This window comes from Eretmochelys imbricata, chromosome 6 (genome assembly GCF_965152235.1).
Source record: "Eretmochelys imbricata isolate rEreImb1 chromosome 6, rEreImb1.hap1, whole genome shotgun sequence".
NCBI classification, from domain to species: Eukaryota; Metazoa; Chordata; order Testudines; family Cheloniidae; genus Eretmochelys; species Eretmochelys imbricata.
The window spans coordinates 20,678,997-20,704,636 of NC_135577.1; the positions used below are offsets into that span (position 1 = coordinate 20,678,997).

At 41.6% G+C, this 25,640-nt stretch overlaps 1 protein-coding gene across 5 annotated transcripts in view; it reads right to left on the reverse strand.

Annotated features, from left to right (window-relative positions):
- The window catches only part of PPP6R3 (protein phosphatase 6 regulatory subunit 3), a 137,907-nt gene that overhangs the window by 93,728 nt on the left and 18,539 nt on the right, over nucleotides 1–25,640 (reverse strand). For 3 of the 5 annotated variants that reach the window (XM_077818182.1, XM_077818184.1, XM_077818183.1), the window contains one exon: nucleotides 710–942. In XM_077818182.1, coding sequence (XP_077674308.1) covers nucleotides 710–936 — 227 coding nt within the window. In that variant the 5' untranslated portion in view covers nucleotides 937–942. Of the gene's footprint in view, nucleotides 1–709; nucleotides 943–3,159; nucleotides 3,176–10,028; nucleotides 10,190–25,640 lie in introns of those variants that run through there. The other 2 variants (XM_077818180.1, XM_077818181.1) reach the window with 2 other exon arrangements.

Here is a 25,640-nt window from a genome sequence, read left to right on the forward strand (position 1 = left end):
GAAATACTGTTTATTACGATGTCAGCCACATTATGCACTTAGTTTTCAAGTGATCATTAGGTGCAGCTCCATGTAGAGTGCACTGAAATAGCCTAAGCTAGATGAGAGAAGTGCTTGTATAACTGTTGCAAGGTATATGATGAAAAGTCTGAACCCTTTTTTGCCAAACTCATGAAAAACAGTTCTTGGCCACATCTGCAGTTTGATCATAATATCTCCACACTAAAGGTTCATAATTAGAGATTAAGCACATTCCCTTACAGCAGTAATAGACTATCATTCATCCCCAATGATCTTCACTAGCCATTAATGACATGGGTACAAGTGTTCGTGTGGAATACACCACTCTATCAAAACCCTATTATTATCACTCTATTTCTAATGATACAACAAGGAGTGAGGCTTTCTAGACAATCACTTGAGATAATCCCCCTTCAATGCACCCTTTCACCATTTGGGCACCAAATCAATTTAGGGGGAGTTTTCAGAGGAAGAGGGGGCCTTAACCACACTAAATGTATAAGCATTAACGGGAGTCATGATGTTAAGTAGCACAAAACACTCAGAAAATCCAAGACTTACTATAAAGCAGAAGACAGAACTTTTAAGTGCATACCAGTGCCACTACAGACTGGCCTACAGGAATTAAATACTGATTTCTCCTCTCCCTACACCTCCCCAGTCTCACAGATAAGTAGTGTTTTCCTACTTGTATCTGATCTTTTCATCCATGTCTTGAGGTGGTTCTTCTATAATAAATGAAACTAAATCTTCCAGACATTCTGATTTCAACAGAAACTCTATAAGTTTGCGATTCTGAGCTTTGCATTCCTGCAAAACATCCTCCTCGTCCATCAATTCCTTCAGCGTTACATCTTCTCTTTCTAGAAGTGTGTCTATGTGGGATGACGAATGGAGATCAAATTTCCAAAACATGCTGGTCTGGACAAGGAGAAAAGCATATGTAGAGTGTTAATTTACTAATTTATTTTAACAGTTGTTAACTTGTAGTTCTCCCCAACAAAAAGCCATGAACTCCATTATATCCATTTCATAGCCTCTAAACCCAAAAGGAACCTGAATGCATAATACAGACACCACTAAAGCTTGAACAAGACACATTATCAGATGCTGAAAGATTCTGCATGGACTATAGCTGGGGAATTTTACTGTAATTCACGAGTGCTGAATGATAAGCCAATGTTTTAACTCTTCAAAAAAAATTAGCTAGATCCAGAATTTGAACATTCTACAAAGACATGACATGTTAATGCTGTGTGAAAGAAAAAAAAAAGTTAACTCTGTTCCTAATTTTTTTTATTTCTCTTGTACTCTGTTAGGTATATTTGTATAAAAACAGGGGTTTTGTTCACTGGTCCAGTTGCTTATGCTCCACTTCAATCACAATCTTCAGTAAGGGTCAGATTCAGATAGCCCGCTGAGCAGCTGACAGGGCTCTTTTTTGGACAAAGGAAGGTGCCAGAAGCTTCCCCCAATACTGCCTAAGACTGGCAAAGCTAATACTCTGGCACACACACACACACACACACACACACGCGCCTTAGGAGGCTACAGAAGGAATTCTTGTTGACAGTCAGAATTTTTCATAGGCACTCCAGCCAGAACTCAGGCTTGTTGCACAGATATTGCCCTTGGTTCATACACTTGTCTTAAGTGATCTTGCACACAAATGCTGTTAAGGCAATTGTGATAATGAAAGAAAGAATTACAACTTCAGATTTACCGGATAAAACACTCCTGCTTTTATGCATATATCCTTAGTAAACCACCACAAGCACTCCATCCCCAACAAGTTATGACCGTAGCATTTAAAACTACTACAGAGTCATTTCCATAGGACATTGTCTGGCCTTAAAGGAAATCTTTTTTCATTCACATATGATGAAGGAAGTGGACTCAAGGGGATTTTAAAGCTATAACCAGTAATTAAGAGAAAGGGTTTTTTCCTGCCAAGTTGAGTCTTTAATAGCATGGTTTAAAAACAACAGTCTATGGAGAACAGTATGAAATGTTACAAAATTTGTAACAGGTACCTCTACAATTAGAGGCCTTTGCACCAAATCTTCGCTACTGCAATACATTAGTGGCAACAGAATCAGCTTTTTTAAGGGCTATGAGGACATACAGAGACATGTATACTTTAGCAGAAGTGTCCTGTGAGCTGTACTTTTTGGTACTCAAAATCAGTTTTAGAGTGCACAGGCAACAAACCCAAACTGTATGTTTTGCATTTGTCAGACATGCGCCTAATACAGCCTACAAAAATTCATTTAAATTAAACATTTCATCCACAGTACCTAGAATGCAGTCAATTTACTTACAAATAAAATCTGTATATATAGTAATTTCTGGAAAAAAGTTAATTTAGCATGTAGATCAGGTCTAGCTGACACAAAGTGTCAGTTCAGCATCACAGTGTATATATCAAGGCAAATATATTTTTGCAACACCTAGCATAACAGGGTCATTAGGTGTTGTTACTACTAAAATTACATTACAATAAGGTTTTGTGTGTACACCATGCCTATTTTAAATATATTTAGCCAGGGTAATATTGTTTTCCAGTGTATCATGCAAATCTCTTAAACACCCCATATTAATCTTAATATTGTTTAGCGCATCCAACAATTTTTTTTTTTTTAAACCAGGAAACAAAACGTACTGGGGTCACTGAAACTGATACGGGAAAGGAGTAAATAAAGTTTTAATTTAACATATACTATCATTTTGAATCATCTGCGATCCCATGCAAGAATTAAAAAGGAAGATGTTAAGAATCAGACAGAACAATCTTACCTACCAGTTAAATTAGTAAGTTTACAAGAGTAGTCAGAATCCATACATTTGATTTTATTTACAATAGATGTGTTAGCTTGTAATTTGATTTAAGTTTATTATATAATTGTTTTCAAAAACATTGGCTTATTTGTTGTTACAGCCACGCAACCATTTACTATGGACAAATATAACAGGTGTATTGTTGACCAACAGCAAATGTATATTTCAATCCCATTACATAGGATCAACTACCATGTCCACCCACAATTAATACAAGTTGAAGTTTTGTAAGTAGCAGCTATTAGTGTTAAGAATTCCAGACATAAACCCCTCTGCAATGACTGAGGAAGAGACACTCACCCAAGCGTCCTTTCAAAATCTGTTTCAATAATTTCATTCAAAATCAAATTAACAATGGATAATAAGAGAAAAGGCATACTACTGCAAACATGTTACTGCGTTATTTCACAAACTGTCTCCCAGGCAAGCTGTGTTAGGGGTGCTCCCTCAACATGGCAGGTGCCGAGCAGAGATTATTCCATCACTTTCCAACAGGAGCCCAGGTCCCTTGGAATAAGGAAAAATAAACACCGTAAAATGTGCCAAAGGGGAAGTCCAGGAACCCTGAAGAAAAGAGAACTTTCTTAAAAGTATGACTGGCAGTTACCTAGAGGACTTAGAGCAGTTCCAAATGCACACAGCAACTTTGAAAAACAGGCAAGTGACAAGTTCATCTCTACCGCTAGTTTTCTTCTACCTCCTCCCCACACCAAAGATTTCTATTCTTTAAAGGGGAACTTTGATGTATGGTTACACAATCCTATTCCCATTGACCACAACAGGAGTACAATTAGGCCCAATAAATCCATAACCCAGAAAAAGCCATTCATTATAACTTGCTGTTTAGATTTTCAACCATCTCCAAAGCCCAATTTGGACTCAAAGTTGCTTTCAGTATCAGGTTTCAGTATTGGTGTGAGCTCCTGAAAACATGTTTGTTGCTTTCAACACAAGATGCAAAATTTGAGACTTTAAACATGAAGCATGCTCAAAAAAGTAAGTAAGTATCAACACAAGCAACTGCTTCAGGATAACTTTATAAGAGTCACTCTTAGAATTGATAAGGGTTCTTTTAAAAAAAGAAAACCATGGTAGTCAACAGCTAACAAAATGGCTCTATGAGCATGATATTACATTGCTTATAGTATTTCTCTAGTTAGCTTTGTTGTCTTTTTTCAGACAGACTACACAAGCCCAATAAGAGGCCTGTGTGTCACCATAAACATGTACTGTGTGTATTTCAGAAGATCTCTTAACTCACTTCTTTAAAAAATACACAAAGTTAGTGTAAAATAACATAGTTCAAAATCCCAAATGAACTGGGATCAAATGTTTGGAGAAGCTACAGCTTCTCTACTAGTAAAAGTTTCAACCAACTTATCTTCCAAAATTGGTTTGGCCAGGAAATTGCCTAATTTACTCTGAAGGGAAGAGAGACAGTAACTATGAAGAAAGTGTCACTATCTGAATTATAGATCATTAAGAAGTTAGGCTGGTTTGAAATTTTAATTTGCTGATGTTTATTTGCTTCCCTTTAGCAAAGCAATTATCCATTCAAACATTCCACACAGCAGAGACTCCTTGAAAATTCACATGCCTGTTGTAGCTAAAGAAAGCGTATTGCAAACAGGCAAAGTTCATAATTTTTTACTGAGAGTGGTTTGGAGCTCTGTCTTGCTCCATGTGAGGTCAAATGAGAGTTTGCCATTGTCTTCAGTGAGAGCAAGACTGGTAACTCTGTGTATCAGTATGTTACCTTCCACTGGGTGGCAGAAGCTTAGAAAGGACACAAGAACCAAAGATTTCTTTCACTTAAAGAGACAGCCACACATCTTTTGGAGTTACAGGACCAGGCATGGCAGATGTGCACAGTTTATTAAGGTTAGATGCAAGCCTTCCCACAGCTGGCTGATTTTGATCCTCTTAAAAAAATAAAATATCCTATTTGTAAATGTTTAAGATTTAGAACACTCGTTTTCAACAAAAGCTTAGAATAAGCTGAGCATTTTAAGACAAAAATGGCTCCTCTCAAGTTTTGCAGTGTCTTGACAAAGGTAGTAAATCTGTGGCAGAACTGGGAACAGAACCCTGATCTCAAGTGGTAGGCCCATGTCTTAAGTACTAGACTGGTGCCTCTCATGCAATTTTATTAAAAATCTCTAATTAGGTCTGCTGTAAAAGTCAGTAATGCTTACCTACATTTGAAAGTACAATGAAATCTCCTATACAAGTGCAAAGCATTATTAAATCACCCCATTTTTCTGACTGAGTAACTATGTCCTGCATCTGCTAGCATGATAGGATCTCTTTTTAAGTTACTTTGTAAAAATCTGCATTTAACACGGAGAGAAGATGTGCATGTTAACTACACAGCCTATCACATGAGGACTGAACAAGGTGGGTCTCCACAGAAGGCCCCATCTCAGATCGACTAAGGTGAGAAGGAAACTATTTCAGCTGTATAGCCAGAGATATCATAATCTGGAATTTTTAGAAGAGTAGGGCTGACCATAGAGAAAGCTGTATTAAAAAGTTGCATGGCTACAAGTTCATGAGTCAGGAAGTGTGAAATCTACGGTTGCACATTCAACACTAATACATATGCATTACAGTAGTCTTGTATGATCACACAACTACTTATCTTATGGTACAAGATGTCATACAAATTCCTCCCCGCCCCCAACACACTCACAGATGTGCATGAAACAACCTGCCACCTGTCAGGCTAGACACTGGAACTTACTACTAACTGACAGACCCCACCCCATGGACTAAAGAATCATCTCCTCTAGCTGAGGGCAGGAGGTTCTTACCCTCCTTGCAGACCAACTAGCTGAGGAAAACATGACTGCTAGCACAACCGAGTGCAGATAACTTTCAAACAGCCCACAGGTGGGACAGAAGAGGCCACAGAGGTGGAGAGGAGACGAACTCCATTACTGGATACCTAAAGAAGGTTGCAGGATATTCTGGAGATGCAGCAGCTTTTACAGAGTTAAGGTTACAATCTGTGTCCTATTGTAAACGAAGTTGTCCCCCTCTCCCATTACCCCCCAAAAATCTGAATGGGTTTTCATCAACTAGAATTTTGAACTGACATTTCTGAATATACTAAGTTAGAGAGATGTATAAAGCAGCTCCTTTTCAAAAAAGTTTTACATCTTTATGTCTCTTTGCCAGCCCAATGATGTATCACATCAAGATTCTCCACAAGTACATTTTACTCCCTAATGCTGGGCAGCCTCACTGTATTTAAAATCCATTAACAGTAATTAGATAGCACAGTGATAAATGCTTATTAAGCAGATATGTTTTGAACCGGCTTGTGAGAAAATTTTTAAGAGCAAGCATAATCAGATTTTCAATGGATATAATTTGAAAATTAGATAAATGCTTATTAGTAAAGCTGACTGAAAAGAAAAAGCCAGAGAATACATTCTACAACTGCCACTCATGACCAAGTTTTTCAGTAAGGACACTGGGGTAATGCTGTCTATAATCAGTACATTTTCACTGACAGATTCCCCACTCTCCTACAGCAATTTTGAGGTCTACAGGGTAATATGGATACTGATTTCCAGCATTCAGTGTTTTTTGGCCAGTGCCCATCACGCCTTTAAACTAAGTATGAGTCACCCAAGATGCAAAAAAAGTTCTATGCAAATGCCACCAGAAGCTTCCAAAAAATCCAGTGAAACTTCATTTGAATTACCAGCTAAGGCCATAAGAGGACATATGTACTTACCCACCATACTTAAAAAACAAAGAAATTGAATTGTTGATTATGAGTTACAACGCCCACAAACATTAACAATGCATTTAGAAATGCATATTCTGTCAAGTCATCACTAATTAAACTATGACCCAAAAATAAATGCTACTCTTTCATGAATGTCAACTGACTACAAAACTCAAAATTCCATAAATTTTCAAGTCCATACATAGAGATTTTACATTCAAGAAACAACAATTACTTTACCAAAAATTCTATCTTAAGTAATTGAATTTCACAGTTAGCTATCCCTTAAATGGAAATACCGACAACCAAAATCCAAGTAAAAACAATACACCTACAAATCCATCACAACACAATTCTGACCCCCTGAAGTATGCACTTCTTTATACTTGATAGGTGTAGCACAGGGGTAGGCAAACTTTTTGGCCCAAGGGCCACATCTGGGAATAGAAGTTGTATGGCTGGCAATGAATGCTCCCAAAATTGAGGTTGGGGTGCAGAAGAGGGTGAGGAGGTCTGGTTGGAGGTGGGGGCTCCAGGGTGGGGCACAGGAGGGCTGAAGGGCTCTGGGATGAGGCTGGGGATGAGGAGTTTGGGGTGAAGGAGGGTGCTCTGGGCTGGGACCGAGGGGTTCGGAGGACAGGATGGGGCAACAGGACTGGGGCAGCGCTTACCTCAAGCGACTCCCGAAAGCAGCAGCTTGTCCCTTCTCGGGCTCCTATGAGGAGGTACAGCCAAGCAGCTCTGCACCCTGCCCCACCCATAGGCTCCACCCCTGCAGCTCCCATGGCTGCGGTTCCCTGCCAATGGGAGCTCCAGGGACAGCGCCTGGGGTGGGGGCAGTGTCCAGAGCGAAGCCCCCTGGCTGCCCCTATGCGTAGGAGCTGGAGGACCACCATGTCCCTGCTTCCGGGAGCCACGTGGAGCGGCCCCCAACCCTCCTCCCCAGCAGGTGCTCGAGAGCTGGATTAAAATGGCTGGTGGGCCAGATCCGGCCCACAGGCTGTAGTTTGCCCACCCCGGTGTAGCATGTTTACTGAAGCTATTCATTTCTTTGCTTTTAGTCCAAATTTCTTAAGTGATATAAAAACTGACCATAGCATTGGTTTTTTATGTAAAAAGGGAAAATTTGTTTCAAAAATCATATTAAGGCTTCTGGGTAATGTGACAGGGTCGGGCTAGATGGCTACAGGAGAGTGATAAGAAGGCAGATATATTAGCCCCAGGTTAAGTAGGTCCCTTTTCGCTGGGTAAGGTAACAGGGAAGGTTCCAGAACAATCAGGAACTTTCTGGAAACAATTAAGGCAGACAGGCTGATTAGAACACCTGCAGCCAATCAAGAAGCTGCTAGAATCAATTAAGGCAGGCTAATCAGGGCATCTGGGTTTTAAAAAGGAGCTCACTTCAGTTTGTGGTGCATGTGAGGAGCTGGGAGCAAGAAGCTGAGAGTGAGAAGGCATACTACTTGAAGACTGAGAAGTACAAGCGTTATCAGACATCAGGAGGAAGGTCCTGTGGTGAGAATAAAGATGTTGGGAGGAGGCCATGGGGAAGTAGCCCAGGGAGTTGTAGCTGTCACGCAGCTGTTACAGGAGCCACTGTAGACGACTGCAATCCACAGGGCCCTGGGCTGGAACCCGGAGTAGAGGGCAGGGCTGCCGGTGGGTGGGAGGTGCTGGGAGTGGGGAGCTGATGGGGGGCTGCTGATGTATTACTGTGGCTCTTTGGCAATGTACATTGGTAAATTCTAGCTCCTTCTCAGGCTCAGGTTGGCCACCCGTTCTAGCTAGATCACAACTTTGCATAAGTGTATACAGACCGAAATTAAGACTTATTGTTGAAGCCCCCAAATATACACTGCTCTGACCTAGTAAGTATACAAACAGTCCAAACTAGTTAATATTTACTAACAAAAGTAGTGGATACCTAAATTATATAACTAGTTGTAATAATCTAGCTTGTCTTTGCTATTAAAGTTATCAATGAAATTACAATATATGAGTTTTGAGACAAGAATCAAATGTCTCCTTGTTAATTCCCCCACTCCACACCTGTATCTTCAAGCTACTGGTAAAGATGCTGGATTAGTTAGGACTCTTAATTTAAACGCAAGTGTAAATAAAAACTGAATCACCCACTCCAGATGTGAACATGGCTGGTTCACTAGTAACAATAACAACAAAAAAAAACTTATGATATCTATTGGTTTAAGAAATGTTTTTTGTAGGTTTAGAACATTTTTGCTTTCCCACCACCTAATACTTTAATCCCATTAGTAGACTATATTATATGTATCACAGTGGCTTCTGCTAAGCAGACTGTTCATTTATGTTTTAGAGGTGTGAGACTGTATAGCTAAGCACAAATAATTTTACAATTTGTCGGTCTCAGTTTAGAGTATGTACAGGTTGCTACAAAAAGTGAATTCAGATGCAGAAGTAGACTGGAATATCACTATTGTTTCAAATGTTGAGAGCAAGACCCTCTGATGGAAAAAGTCTGTTGTCCACAATTATGTGCATCAATCCATGAACACATTTGTTCAGAAACAATTCCTTCCAGCACAGAGAGAACGGATGCTGTGAATGCTGGATTGCTACCATTTCTTCTGTGATAGAACCAATAGCAAAAGCACTAGTAAAGGATTTGATTACACAATACTGAAACGTGGGCCTTGTATTCTCAACTGAAGTCAAAGAACAACTGACTTTTTAAAATGGGCTGTTTTAAAAATATAGATTTACTGGCGCTCCCTACACTACTGGATCAGAAGATGGTAATTCCGTCCCGCTCCCCCTGCTTTGAAAGAGATTCAAATGACCTTCCTGAAGTCCCCAAATTTCCCCCAAACTTGAGCACTATCCCTAGCTTAGTTTAAAACAAATACCTCATGATTAGGAAGGGGGACAACAAAACAGAGTAAAAAAAAACTGGATCTGCATTAACAGTCTCAGTACCCCATGCCAGATACCGGTGGCAGCTGTGAAACTTCCTAGCACAAACCCAAATAGTTTAAAATGTCCATTGTAAAACCAATAGTAAGATCATCACAATGCTACATTTGTGACAATGTGAAGAGGGGTCATCCAGATGTGGTAGTGGTACAGGATACAAAGGAAAACAGCCAACTAGGAAGAAAAAGAGAAAAATGACTTGAAGAAAGCTGCAAAGGAAAGAAGGAAGGGCTTGGCTACAGACGAGAAACTGCAAAAAGGGAAAAATAGCTAAAGGAAAACAGTTGAGTCCTACAAAAATAATGTAAGTAAGCCTTTCTGAAGGGGAGAGGTATCAGGGAGAGAGAAGATGACAGAGTAAAGCACTTAGGAACCACCAAATGTTTAAACCGATGCCTTATGGTGGCAGGAGGGGAGAGAAGGAGAGGAGGGAGAGAAGTTGTCCCTACAGATGAAATTTAATAGCAATGTTTCTTACCTGTTAACAAAAGTTTTAAAAAAGTTAAGAAAACAAAACGATTTGTATTCTCCGTGGCTCCTTGCCCATTACAGGATATCCTGGCAACAGCAAAATCTTTCAATCTACAATATTAGCAGATTAGCAGGACTGAATTAGGTTAAGATGAAGTAGATTTCTTCCTATAAGAAAAAAACAAGACATTTTATAATTTCATAATGTTAACAGGTTTCCATTAAACAGCTCAAATAGCAGTAACAACATAAAGGTTCTGAGCTACTGGGGATTGAGAATATGAAGGAAGAGAGGGAGGGAGGGAGGAGACTTGTTTGGAAGAAACTGAACCTGATCCCGTAAGTCATATTTTTTACATAGATGGTCTTTTGAACAATTTTAGAAGAAAGCTTTTGTGGCTGTTTCTAGTCTGTTCAACATTCCCCCTTTTCTCTGCCATCTCCGGTTTTGAACAAGAATTTGGGCATTCTTCATATTGTTGTGGGTATATGTAACTATCTTAAACAGTTTTGACCCTCTGTGATTGAAGACTATATATTTAAGACACTGCTGTTTACCTTCAAAAAGGGAAAAATTTGGTCAATACCTGTAGTTATGTGTATTTGAGGATCTCATCTAACTGAATTTAGTGCAATTTTTTCACCTGCCTGCACTCCCTCAGATTTAGGGAGCAGAGCAATATTTTCTCCCTTTTTTTATGGTCTTGCTCTATCATGACTGTTTGTGAATCTATTATACTAAGTGCTGATCTACACAAACTTACATGAAAATAAAGAGATGCACATTAAGAGATTTAGTTATTTTGGCATAAGTCTGCATGGGCACTTCAGAATAAAACAAAAGTGGCAAAAATTAGTTCACCTAAAGTTGGACAAATCAATTTTAGCCACTTATTATGAAGTAAGGGTGGCCACACAGAGTTGCACTGAACAAAAACCATGTTTTAAAACCGATTTAGTGAAACTGGTGTAAGCTAGGTCTCCTAAGTGACCAGTCCTTAAAATTGGGAGAGTTCTTAGTTTGCCACTCAAAGGAATACAGACACTGAGGCACCAGCAGCCGGTCTCAGAACAAGGCTCACCGGCTTGTGCCTCAAAGTGACAAATGGAAAATTTCTTACCAATAATTTCCTTTGTTAGCAGCATCACCCACAATTCTGGATATCTGGGCTGCTTTCCTCTCTTTGCAGCTCCTGCAGGCAGATCAACATTTTGGAGCTGCATGGTCTGGCCGGCCCCCTCAACTCCTGCTTGCTTCCAGGTGAGTTATTCTCAAACTGTAAAACCTGCCTATCATTACCAAATATTCTAGAGATAAAGTAATGTACAGTAGACCAAGGAAGATGGTCTTATGGTAACAATTTCACTTAATACTCGACCCTTGACTGATGAGCCATCCAGGGGTGGGAAGAATTGTGGGAGAGACTGCTAGCAGAAAGGAAATCAGTTAGAAATTTTCCATTCTGCAGCCCAGGATCTCCCACAATTCTTGACCACTGGTAAGTAGCAAGCAGATGTCGAGATGGTTATAGAAAAGATCAGAAAGGAAAGGAAAAACAGTATCCCTCCCCATCTATAATATTTGCTCCAAAGGCAAAACAATTTCCAGGTCACTTACATGTAGTACCTTCCTACCAAAAGGATACCTCTGCAGAACACAGGAAGTCCACTTTGTAGTGCTTTGACAAAAATGGTAGCATTTGACCAAGTGGCTGCCTTACAAAATTTCCCACAATGGATGCATTAGCTCTTTCTGCTCAAGAGGTCTCCAGGAATCACATGGAGTGTGCCCTGACACATTCTGGAACTGGAATCTCCAATGCCTTTTACTCTTTCACAGTGCATTGTCTAATCCATCTCGCAGTAGAGGATTTGGAAATTCTGATTCCTTGGCATTTTGAATGGAAGGATACAAACAGGGCCCTCACTTTCCTTATGGACTCTGAGGTAAATTTTCAGAGCCCTTTGACATCTAAGGTGTGCCATCTTTCCTCAGTGAGATGCTGTGGCCTTGGACAGAATGAAGGTAGAACCATCTCTTGGGAAATGTGGAAACAAGAGTTCATCTTCAGGATAAATGATGCTGACCACCACTTTGTTCTTATGAAACACACACTAAATAGAGCATAGAGCATATTGCCTGCTCTGACACTCAGCCGGAGGATGTGATGGCTATTAGAAAGCAAGTTTGGATGAACAAAAAAGCAGACACCTGACATCCAATGGTGCTAGGTTGGAGATCTCTGTTGAAGCCTTAATAGAGAAAATCCAAGATAGATGGAATTCCTGGATTTCTATGATTTGCTTTATGTTCCTGTCACCATCTGCAAAACTTGGACCAGAAAAAGGAGTATGCTTTCAAGGCAGATTTTCTTCTAGAAGAAAGAAGTGTTCTAATGACTTTGGAGGACAGACCCAACAATACTGCATTTCCCTTTTGTTAGGCATGCTATTCGATGTAGCCAGTTCATATACAGATGAAGCAGAAGACCTTATGAGATGTCCTGAATCTTTGGGGGCTGTAATGGCAGTCCCAATTTCAGCTCTAAGTTCAAAAATCAGGGTCTCTTCAGACAATGTGGTATCAATGTTACTGTAATCTGTTCTGGTTTTATTTTCTGGACCACTTTCCCTAACAGGAAGGATGGCACACACACAGACATGTCGCCTTGTGCCCATCTGTGTGATAGGGCATTTATTTGCATCGATCTGGGGAACCACTTCCTTAGTGAAGAAGTACTTTGGTCTCTAACAGCTATGTGATTTGCAAATAGGTCAGTGAGGACAGGCCAAATGATTGGATGGTCAACTCAAAGCCTTCTTGATTCAGGCACCCCTCAGAGTTCACCTTGTGCCTGTTGAGCTCTTCACCACCATCTTCAGGTCTCCTGTTATGTGAAGGTGAGGAGAGAATGCTCCACCTATTGTATGAACTCCATTACTTTATGGTGTAGTCCTGGGGTTCTTGTTCCTTCCTGGTTGTTTACATATGCAACAATGCTCATGTTATCGGACTGAATCAGGATGGGGCTCCCCTTCAGACTGGACTGCAGCCTTTGCAGTACCAGCCTGACTGCTCTTGGTTATAGGCGGTTTCTGCTGTGGATCCTTTTCTCCAGGTTCCAGATGCCTTGAGCTGTGTGGGACCCCAGGTGTGCTCTCCAGCCTTCCAGGCTACTGTCAATTGTGAGGATCACAAATTCTGGAACACATATGGGCAGGCCCTTGACAAATGTCATGGCTGACCACCATTTTAAGGAACTGATCACCTGGGCCAGAACCCTCACTTATCTTTCACACATTCCAAAAAAGAGTAGTCCCATACCTTTAAGATGAAGCCTCAAAAGTATGTATGATGTATGGTTGCATCCATGGAGCCATCTGTATGCATGAAACTAGGAGGCCTAGCAGTTGAAGATCAGTGCAATAATAAGCCTCTTGCAATTCCAAAACGGTAAGAGGAGATCTTTAATCTTCTGGAACCTCTTTTGAGATGGATTTATCCATACAATTGAGGGGTCTATGTCCACTCCCCAAGAGTTATTTGGGTGGAATGAATCAAGGAGCTCTTCTTCACGTGGATAATAAAGCCATGGACCTACAGGAGATTCAAAGTCAGGTACGTAGCTCTGTGTGCAGTTTTTGGGGATGGAGCTCTGATTAAGATATCAGGAAGCAGTACAAATGAATCCCCTGTGACATGAGTCTTGGTATTATTACCAAGATCATCTTTGTAAAGACCCTGAGGGCCAAGGACAAGCTGAATGGAAGCATCTGATATTGATAATGCTTCCTGCTATAGGCAAACCTTAGGAACCAGTGATAGCACAGTCCGATAGGGATGTGGAGGTATGCATCCCCCAGATCCAGTAAAAATCACAAAATCCCCCTGGGTCAGGGATGACACAATAGATGTTAGGATTCCCATCCAGAACTCTTTTCTTCATTTGAGTCTTTTGAGATCTAGAACAGTTCTAATTCCCCCTGTATGCTTCTGAAGATGGAGTAGAACCACAAGGCTCTCTCTCCAGAGGGAAGGCGATTATTCCCATATCCAGCAAGTGAGAAATCTTTCTTGATTAGATTGTGCTTTATAGGGTCATTCAAGATACAGGACTGGAGAAAAAAATGTATGGGCTGGCACCTGTAACTCAAGGGATTATCCCAGATTAACTGCCTCCCTGACCCACTGGTCCATGGTCAAAGCAACCCGTTACTCCAGGAAATGGGAAATCCTGCCCCCAAGCTTCAGCTCTAGGTGGAGACCACTGTGGTCTTTCACATAAAAAAGAGGCTTGGGAGAGCAGAGTTTCCTTGGGGGTTTCCTCCCAAACCAAATTACTACATTTTTTCCTCTGGAGAACATGCTGTCCCTTCACTGGTATTTGTACGAGGATGAAGGCTGAAAGGAACACTTGTCTAAAGGCCAGTCTGCACATTCTCAAAGGCATGGTGTGGAAGGGACAGTCTAGATTTCGCAGCATTGGCTAGCCTCTCTCCAAAAAAGCACGGCTCCCTTTAATTTGGAGGAGCACAACACCTGCTAGAGTGGTTATTCATCTTTCAGGGACAAAGCTACTGGTGGCACCTGGTCACTGAACTAGAAGTCATGGCTTTGGCTGAGAATCTCATCACATCCATTGGGGCATCACAACAAATGTTGTTGGCAGGGAAACTTTCTTTAAAAAATATAGCCAAAGTCAGCGTGATCCCTGAGAACTCAGATTTCCAGCCAGGAGAGAGATGTCCCTGGCAAAGCAAGTAGCTGCGAGGGGTGCCCTGATGGAGGCTGAGGAGCCCTCAGTCTTTTTTGAAACTGGCCTCTTTTCTTATTTGTGGGGTTCTTAGGACAAAACTCCCCTTTTGAGGAGATTTCCTGGCTAAATATATGGTTACGTATGGCAGCATTATCCCTGGGAATCTCAGTAATTAGGACTTTGTGGTCCTGGATCCTACAGATGCTAGGATCATGTGTGTCAACGTGCTTGCCTTTGTTTGTTATCCCATTCATCCCTAATTACTTCCTCAAAGGAGGAGTGTAAGGGAATCCCCCATTACCTCAGGGGAGGATTTTGAGGGGAGAAGCTTGCTCAGGCTTGCTCTTGGGATTTTGTTCAGGCTAGTGATGAATCTGAACAATGGATACAACCTTGTTGCACACGGCCTCGAACTTCTCAACGGGGGTGGAGGGAAAAAAAACCTCCGAGTCTTTCCAGTCCTGATTGGAGTCAGACCCTGACAATTCACCATCCTCTGTGCAGGATAAAAAGGAGTCAGAGGACTCATACCTTCCGGATCTTTTACACTTTCTTCCCTTTTTTTGCTCTCTGGTTTTTTAGCTTTTTTTAGCTCACTTAGAGCATACAAGCTCTCCACCAGCTTGGGTGAGGTTTTTTGCAGTTAGCCTTGTTGAGGGCCTGAAGTCCTCTTACGAGATCTCTTTGGAGCCTCACCTCCTAGTCCCTTTCCCCTTCCTAGGGGAATATGCTTTCAGAGCTCTCCTGACCAAATTGGAAAGGAGTGAGCATTCTTATGAATTCTGCTTCTTTTCCCAGGGTGTTCAGGACCCATTTTAGGACTGAGTAGTGGGGAATTTGTGACTCCACAAGTCTGCCCTATATTCTCCAGGGGCCCATAGGAACTCCTACATCAGCTGACTGGAGTCCCCCTTGTCCTTGGAGTCTCCCCCTGCTCTGCCCACAGACTCCTGGTCCATTTTTCCCCAAAACGGAGTTGCAGCTGTTATGGATGTTGGGTAGCTGGGCAAAAAATTTATTGTCTGCCAAGCCTGGGAGGGCAGTCTCCCAGATGGAGCACCATTTGGATTTCATTCAGTGCTTTTCTGGCTGCCCTACCATACCTGGAAGGTGCAGAGGAGCCAGCAGGGAGGCATGACAGCTGAGACTTCAGGGTTTTTTCAACACCCAGCTAAAAAACTGGTCCGGGGAAGGAAGGACTGGGAAGGAGAAGAGTGCTCACCTCTGTCCAAAATTTTGACAAAAAACCCTTTGACAGATGTCAAGGTGAGATCTGTAAAAACTGCTGTCCACGTGCTACCACAGAGGCAGAGAAACTGGAAGCAAGAAGCAGAAGCTTGAGGGGGCATGGCCAGAGCACAGAGCTCCAAGACTTTGATCTGCTTCTATGAGCTGTAGGGAACAGAGAGCAAGCCAGATATCAAGAATTGTTGGAAGCACTGGGCTGCTAGTGAGAGTGCTAGGGAAACTAACTTACATTTTCACAGAAGCAAATCTGAGGATGACCTATCCCTTTCAGATATGACATCACAACCATCAATCATTTTTGCTTTTAGCAATCTTGACAAGACGTGAAGGAATGTCAAAATTGACATGCAACAGGGAAAGTATAACCTTGTCCATTTTTCTTTATGACATAATAGCAGTCTCAAAGATGTTTCCCTGTTTTGTTGTGTTTTAATTTACGACTACCAGGTCAGACAAGACCTGACTTCTATGGTAACTAGGGAAGTAGTGCAATTAGGACAAAGAAAAGCTGAAAACTCACCAAGTGGAGAGGAAAGGAATGTTTTAAAACAGAAGCAAACTGGTGTTCTTAAACTGATGTTCACGCCTAACTTTGTTAAAGGAGGTATTACTGAAGTTTTAACCACTTCTGTCCCTTTCATTAAAATGAGAACTCTCACAAGAGCCCTAAGTAGTCCTCCTGCAAAGACACAGACATTCTGACCTTACAATCTTAATATTCTTTGGTCAAGTATGAGCAGGATTTTCTGGAATTTTCATTATGAAAACCCTTTAATAATGCCAACAGGCATATCAGCCTAGAGAAAGATACTACAAAATAACCCATAAAGCATTTTAACAGTTCCGTCTTCTGAACTTGGTGAGCAAGCAAGGACTTCTAAATATATTTAAAAGTTAAGGTGTACAAGAGGTTATATCAAAATTTTATCAGAAAAGGTAGCCAGTTCTAAATGCCAAAATATTTTGTATCTTATGCACCAAGTTTTAGAACTAAAATCCACTATTTCCAATTCGTTTACACTGAGAAATGTAGCATAAAGACCCAAGGCTTCACAGTATGCAAACACTTAGTTACTAAAATAGTCTTGAAGGTATGGAACAGGCACTTATACTGAAGGCAGTCAAAAAAATTGTCAAAATATTACACTAAGGTCAAGTATCTGTTCCTCCCTCTTTAAACCTTCATTTCTGAGTGTCATACATTTTCCAATCACTTAATCAAATGATGACCAAGAGAAGGGAAAGGAACTATGTGGTAACAGCATCTGTATTCAGTAGTGTCTCCTGGAGTCAAAGACATGGTCTACAATGGGTTTCTACCCATCAGAATAGCTACACTAATGCAAATGCCTAGCATAGATAGAATGCAAATCTGGCTCTCCCGCCCCCAGCAGCCTATACCCAGATAAAAACCACACCATGTAGACAAGGCTTAACTAGATCTTGTATAGGTCAAGTTCAAAGGTGAAGATAGCCTTAGTTAATAATGGTGTGCACAGTCAGAATCATCTCCATGCATATTAAGAACGGCCATGCTGGGTCAGAACAATGGTCCATTAGCCCAGTACTGTGTCTTCCAACAGAAGCCAATGCCACATGCTTCAGAGGGAATGAACGGAATAGAGCAATGTAGCAAGTGATTCATTCTGTTGTCCAGTCCCAGCTTCTGGAAGTCAGAGGTTTAGGGATACAGCGCATGGGCTTGTCCCTGACCATCTTAGCTAATAAGCATCTAATTCTTTTCTGAAGCCATTTGTAGTTTTGGATTTAACACCACCCCCTGGCAACAAGTTCCACAGGTTGATTGTATTGTGTGTAGTAGTACTTCCTTATGTTTGTTTTAAACATGCTGCCTGACAGTTTCATTGGGTGACCCCTCCTCCCCCCGGTTCTGTGCGTTATGTGAAGGGGTAACACTTCCCTATTCACTTCATAGACCTCTACCATATCCTCCCTTGTACATCTCTTTTCCACTTTTTAGTCTCTCCTCATATGGAAGTTATTCCATTCCCCTATTCATGTTTGTTGCCCTTCTGTGTACTTTTCCCAATTCTTACATATCTTTTTTGAGACAGGGTGACCAGAACTGCATGCAATACTCAAGTTGCAGTCATACCATGGCTTCATATAGTGGCATTATGATATTTCTGTCTTATTATCTATCCCTTTCCTAATGGTTCCTAACATTGTTAGCTTTTTTTCTTGACTGCCGTTGCAAATTGAGCAGATGTTTTCAGAGAACTATCCACCATGTCTCCAAGATCTCGTTCTTGAGTGGTAACAGCTCATTTAGACCCCACCATTTTGTATAAAGAAAAGGAGTACTTGTGGCACCTTAGAGACTAACGAATTTATCTGAGCATTTATTTTCTTTTTGCGGATACAGACTAACACGGCTGCTACTCTGAAACCCATCATTTTGTATGTATAGTTGGGATTATGTTTTCCAATGTGCATTACTTTGCATTTATCAACACTGAATTTCATCTGCCATTTTGTTGCCCATCCACCCAGTTTAGTGAGATCCATTTGTAACTCTTTGCAATCAGCTTTGGACTTATCTTGAGTAATTTTGTATCATCTGCAAACTTTGCCACCTCTATTTACCTCTCTCCATTGTGAAAACTGACCATTTATTCCTACCCTTTGTTTCCTATCTTTTAACCACTTACTGATCCATGAGAGAACCCTCCTCTAATCTCATGACTGCTTAACTTTGCTCAAGAGCCTTTGGTGGGGGACCTTGTCAAAAGCTTTCTGAAAGTCCAAGTATACTATATCCACTGGTCCACCCTTGTCCACATGTTTGTTAACACCTCTCAAAGAATTATAATAATGCTCTCTAATGAGAGAAAACAAGTAATGGAAAGAGTAGGGTTGTTTGTTTGTTTTTAAAACGCTTGCTTTAAATTGGATATTTAAAAGAATATTTAGTTTGAAGAGGAAGTATTGGTTTTACATTTATTTGGAGACAAAATGTTTAACTTGAGCTTGGTACTGCAGGTATCCTGCATTGTTTAAAAACTCACACAATGAGTTTATAATTAGAGTGAAGTGTTTGGAACCTATTCTATTCCCTAATAGGTCACTTTCGTGTGGCCTAGCAGAAGTAAAGAGTGAAACTGACTAGTGCATTTCAAATTGATGCATAAACAGCACAGCCATAGTCTTGAGCAAGCAGTGAAGGGAAAGCAAGTATAAGAATGGAAAAGGAATAAAGAGATGTTGAAGACAGATTACATAGAACAAAGTATCAGAAGATGATGTAAGGAAAGTGCAGGAGAAAAAAAATCAAAAGCAAACTGATCAAAATTAAGGTGGCAACTGTGTGACTTGCAATTACTTTGTCACAAATCAACAAAATAGTGATAATTGGATTTGTTGACAAATGAAGTTCAGAGAATTTGCTAGTTCCCCCACCTGCACCCTCCCCCGCTTTTTTTTAAAAAAAAAAACATATGAAATGTGTAAAATGTTACTTTACGGACCTGACCTTGGAAGATATTGACTGCCACCTGCAAAAGCAATAAGCACCCTCCACTACCATGGAAGTTTAGGGCAGGGATGGCCAGCCTGAGCCTGAGAATTTACCAGTGTACATTTGCCAAAAGAGCCACAGTAATAAGTCAGCAGCACCCCCAACAGCTTCTCTTCCCCCCCAACCCCAGCTTCCAGTGCCTCCCACCCACCAGCAGCCGCACCTATCGGCGCCTCCCCATCCCTCCCAATCAGCTGTTTCATGGTGTGCAGGAGGCTCTGGTGGGGAGGGGGAGGAGTGAGGGCACGGCAGGCTCAGGGGAGGGTGCAGGAAGGGGTGGAGTGCGGGCAAGGCTTGTGTCAGAGCCAAGGGTTGAGCAGTCAGCACCCCCCGGCACACTGGAAAGTTGGCGCCTGTAGCTCCAGCCCTGGAGTTGGTACCTAGACAAGGAGCCGCATGTTAACTTCTGAAGAGCCGCACGTGGCTCTGGAGCCCCAGGTTGGGTGTTCAGTAGGTCATAGGGCTAGTGATGTACTTTTAATAGTACATCTACTTTCCAGATCACATGCACAGGCACAAGCCTGCAGTTTTGGGGCTTCAAGCTCTACAGAGAAATATTTGTCAGATGGCATCCAGAGGTTTTTGGTTTTTTTTAAAGACAGTCTTAATGGCTAAGTCTAAAAACTTTCTCTAAAACAGGATTTATAATAAGGTGCCATCTGACCCAAGTGTCCCCCTTTTGAAAACACACACTCCTTGCCAGAAATCTGGCAGGGAGGCACAGCTGCAGTGTGCATATTGTTGTGTATTAATTCAGATGTCTTCAAATCAGACTAGGTACTTTTACAAATACCCTTTTATCAAAAAAAAATTTCATCCAAAATGGATAGTGGTCCAACTAATGCACTGAGAAAGTGGAAAACCTAAAAAGCTTATTTTGAAGATAACGAAAAAGGAACTGGAATTGTACTCTTGCTTAAAAATTAAGTTTTACAAAGCCCCAAAATAAGTTTTTCTACTTTATTTCACATCAGAAATTCAAGTCTTCTCTACCCTAGAAGACTACAGGTGACTAGAGAACTAGTCGTTTTTGAGTTTGGTTATATTTTTTAAAGCACCAAGGATTGAGAGAAGCGATTTTTATTCCGACAGACAGCCTTGAACAAAAAATTGTTATAGACAAATTGTGGGAGAAAAGTTCTTTGTAAAAGGTTCAAACACCCCTACCCATTCACCTAAAAGCTGAGGAAGCTTTCAGTCAATGATTCATCCAAGAAATCCAAGAGATAAGAAAGAAACAGGGATCCAAACACCATTCAGGTTTTTATACCCCATGAAGCAGCAAAGGCAGCACAAGCTAAATGTTCTTTTCCTTTTCAGGTCACTTTAAAGGAACCAACAACAGTTTAAAAGTGAGGCTTGGTCTATGCTACCAACTTATGATGGTATAATTATGATGCTCAGGGGTGTGAAAAATTCACACCCTTCAGAAATGCAGTTATACCAACCCAACTCCTCATGTAGACAGTGCTACGTCGAGGGAAGGGCTTCTCCTGTTGACACAGCTACCACTTCACAGGGAAGTGGAATACCTATGCCAATGGCAGAAGCTCTCCCATCGGCATAGGTAGCGTCTTCACTAAGCACTGCACCACCGTAAGCTTAGACAAGCCCTCTGTGGGAACACTAAATGCCTCTATGCATGGAGACTACCAGAAACAGCTACTTCACTTTAAATGCACACCCTACCCTAATCAGAGTTAACTTTCATGTGTAGATAAGCCCTAAGAATTGTCTAATATCTAAGCTAAAACACACAACTCTATATTGCTGGAAATACATGAGTCAATGCTGAAGTGCCTCTCAAAAAGGAGACCCAGCATCTCCTTGCCACTTACCAAGCAGCAAGCTTTATTCATAGGGCCCTACCAAATTCATGGTCCATTTTGGTGAATTTCAGGGTCACAGAATTTTAAAAATAGAAAATTTCATTATTTCAGATATTTAAATATGAAATTTCACGGTGTTGTAACTGTAGGGGTCCTAACCCAACTGAAGGCAGCAGGGCAGAAGTAAGGGCAGCATGGTATGGTATTGCTGCACTGCTACTGGTGGGGCACCGACTTCAGAGCTGGAAGCCAGCTGCCACCACTCTCTGGCCACCCAGCTCTGAAGGCAGCGCAGAAGTAAGGGTGGCAATACCACAACCTCCTACAATAACTGTGCGACCCTCCCCCCCCCACCACGAAAAAAATCCTTTTTTGGGTCCCACCAGTTTGAGAAATGCTAGTCTCCCGTGAAATCTGCATATTATAGGATAAAAGTACACAAGACCAGATTTCATGGTCCATGATGCATTTTTCACAGCTGTGAATATGGTAGGGCCCTATCCATTACCCTTCCCACAAATGTCCTTTGCGCGCCTCCCTCCCCGCACAAAATCCTCTCCATGCAAGGGGCACTATGCACTCCTCACAATTCCTCCACCGCAGACCAGGGGCTCTATTGTCCCTCTTGTTCCTTTCCCCCCAAAACAGGGTCCCCCATCCTCCCTGACAGGGGCTCCGTGCACACCTCTATTACTCCTTCCCCTGTCATCTCTTTTCTTTCCATCTGAGATATAAATGTAAAATGTCAACATTACCTGTACTGAAACCATGGGCATAGCCATCGTGGGGTTACTGTTGTACTGTGGGGATTTTTATATGGACACACAAATATCCATGTACACATACATCTGAGAGGGTTATAACTGGACAGCTAAGTCGGATGGGTTTTTATTTAGTTCTGGATCCAGCAAGGGTGGCTATTATTTAGTTCAGTCATTTTCGTCTTATTGAGTATCATTACATCTGTTCTACATCGGATTCATTATTGAAATTTTAACCTGTTTAGCACTTCCCTAACTAAAGCAATTAGATGTTATTTAACCAGTCCTCCTTGATTAAGCTAAACCACACAGAAGACCCTTAGGTTAGGTCTATGCTTAAATTACGTTAACGCAGTGACATAAGTGAGGGATGCAAAAAAAAAGCTACATGCGATTAACAGTTATGACAACATAACCCCCAATACAGATTTAGCTATGTTGACAAAGGAATGCTTCCATTGACATAGCTAACTTTGTCCAAGGAGCCACTACTCCCACAGATGGAAAAAACCTGCTCTGTTGGCATAGTCTGTGTCTACATTACAGGAGTATGCTGGCTTTAGTGCAGGATAAGAGTGTCTGCATAGGGAGCTAGCACAGAATAGCTATTCCCCCCTGCAGACAAGTTCTTAGTCCTGTTTTAACTAATACCCAATAAGCTGTTGTGAAATGGGTAAGGTAGAAACACATACCCAGTATGACAAAAACCAAAAAAGCAGACACTTAACAGAACACAACCTACTACCCCACCCATCGTACCATAAGCCACCACCTTTCTCTGCCCTCTCAACCCACCTTCTTGCATACACCTTAACCAAACTACTCCTTCCCAACACTATTAGGTGTTACTGTTTTGTGTAGTAATTTATTATGAGGGGAGTGGGTAGCATGATAAAAGATATGCCAGACTGGTATCCCTATAGTTACAATTAGTGTCTTGACTGCAGTAATGGCATGGCACATACCTGTGGAGGGCATGTACCATTAGGTGGTTTAATTTTTCATATCCTAGTTTTTGTGGTTGTATGTCAGTCACATTATGTGTAGCAATCTTGCCTGTTTTCACAGAGTTGTGCACTAATTTCCTAGGTTTTTTTAATCTTTAACTTACTCCACAATGGTAACAAGCTAGTGAAACTGGATTATAACATCATTCCAATGATGCTGAGCTACACTAAAGATGCATGCTCAAAGCAAAGAAAGTAAAAAGCATTTAGCTACATAAATTGCTCAATTATCCCCATTTGTGAAATGGAACACTGAGGGACCAGGTACATTAAGCAAATCTATTGAACTCATGTAACAGGTCTGTGGCTGAGCTAGGAATTAAACCTAAATCTCTGAGTCTCAGGTCAGTGCTCTATCCACTGAACCATCTTTCCTACCCTTGAACACACAAATGCAATTGCAGTTAATGGGAGCTGTGGATGCACAAAGGTTCGGAGGGAAGGGCAGGGGAAGAAAATGAGCTTATGTCTTCCTGAATTCATACAAGTTTTTCTTTACTTACGCTCAGTAAACACTGAGATCTATTAAGGTTTGTCTACACATGGCATTATTCAGGAATAGCCCTTAAAGGAAAAAGGAGTTAGCCTATGTCCTTTTGTATGAAGGTGGCCTGAGAGGATTTTTTTTTTTTTGTGAAAACCTAACTACTTATTTTACATTAAAGATGCAGATCTTGTCTGGCCCAGAAGACTATGACGGAGAGCCAGTGAAATGCTACCACCGTAAAACCTGAGTGAAAACTAAGCAATGGAGAGATGAGAGGATTTAGCGGGGGAGAAGGGAGGGATATTAACACCTAAACCTCAATGACTGATCCAGGTAACACAACAAAAAATTACTCAACAAGTCACCTTTAGACTAAACAGATAAGCCTATTTTAAAAAAATTCTTTGCATATCACCTTGAAAACAAATTTTAAATATAGGGTGCTGTCATGTTTGTGAGAAGATACCTGTCCCTTTTCTGATCTGAGTTTACCCTCTCAGATGGTAGTCCTCTTACCCAAATCAGATAAATGTGTCATCTTGTGGTTCTTATCAGAGTATGGCTACATGGAGGGGAAGTGTGTTCTTAATTCAGGTTAGCTAATGAGTTAAAACAGTGAGGAGACAGCAGATCTGCTTTTAACTCAGGTTAGCAGCTGGAGTTGCAACCTACAGGAGTATAGCTATGTTGCAATGTAAGCCTGGGCTCAGGATAAGGCTCAGGCTTGAGCACAAATGCCCTTTCCAACCACACACAAATCTCTGACTCAGATCCAGGGTCCTAGGACTCCACAAGGTTAGAGGGTTCAAGCCTGAGTCAAGCAGAGACCCAGGGTTCAAGCCCTATCACTCTGCAGGGTAGATGCAGACCTCCCCACTTGGTCCTGGGAGTCCACCAGAAGTATGCTATAATCGCATGGGCCCTCTTCCTTGGTCCTCTTCCCCTCTCCCGGGGGACAGAAGCAATCCCCTTTTTGTAGTACAGCAGCTTAGCAAGTCAGTATTTAACCCTTCCATTTATTCTGCCCAGCGAGTTGCGAACACATTTTGGGAGAATCTTCTAAATCGGCAATGGACACTGACCAGAAAAGTCCTTTGCAAAGCACGCTGCTTCATGGTCATGGGAACACAGCCCGATATTTATTAATCTCTGATGCGAGGCAAGCAAAAATAATAGATTTTAGCGAGACTACCACTAATGACCACACATACCAGCAAGCAACGAAGAAGCCAGCAACACTGGAAATTTACCACATCAGAGACCAGTGCAGAGCGCAGATTAAACAGCTCAAAACAGAATACTGGAAAACCAGGAACTAGAAGCACACCTTGGACAACCTGCTGACATTATACCAATTTTATGATGTGTTTGACCAAGTGCTGGGCACTGCACTGAGTGCAGCGTCAACAGCAGTGCACGATGACCTAATCAGATGGGATGGCGATCTAGTGCCCTTGGAATCTAGCATTGGAACTGTGGGGAACCAGCAGCAGTCACCAGCTGAGACTAGTGAAGCGACTCTTCTGTGACACTGGTCCCAAAGGAGATTTTGCTGTAGGAGCTGCAGTACATTCTGGAGCTGTACTTGGAAGAGCTTTTTGATCCCCCCCTCCCCCCCACACCCTGAGGAAAGAACGGCTGTGGAACTGGCAGCAAAAATGAAACGGGCAGCAGCTGCCTGGAGCTTGGTAAGTTTTTGGCTCCATTTTAATGTTTATTAATACAGAAATGTGAGGGATCTCCTTTCTATGAACCATTGCAAAAGATATTACAAGCCCCAGATAGCAGTGTTTCTCCACTAATGGTGGATTACATGCCAGCACTGTGGCATCCCTCCGCCACTGTCCCTTCTCGCCCTGCGGAATTCAAAATGGCAACTGGGCAATGTAAACAAAAAAAACAACACACTCCTCAAAAAGTGAATTTTCACAAGGAAGGCACATTTTTACTAGGACATTATTTTAACAGCAACCTTACATTGCTATCCCCATA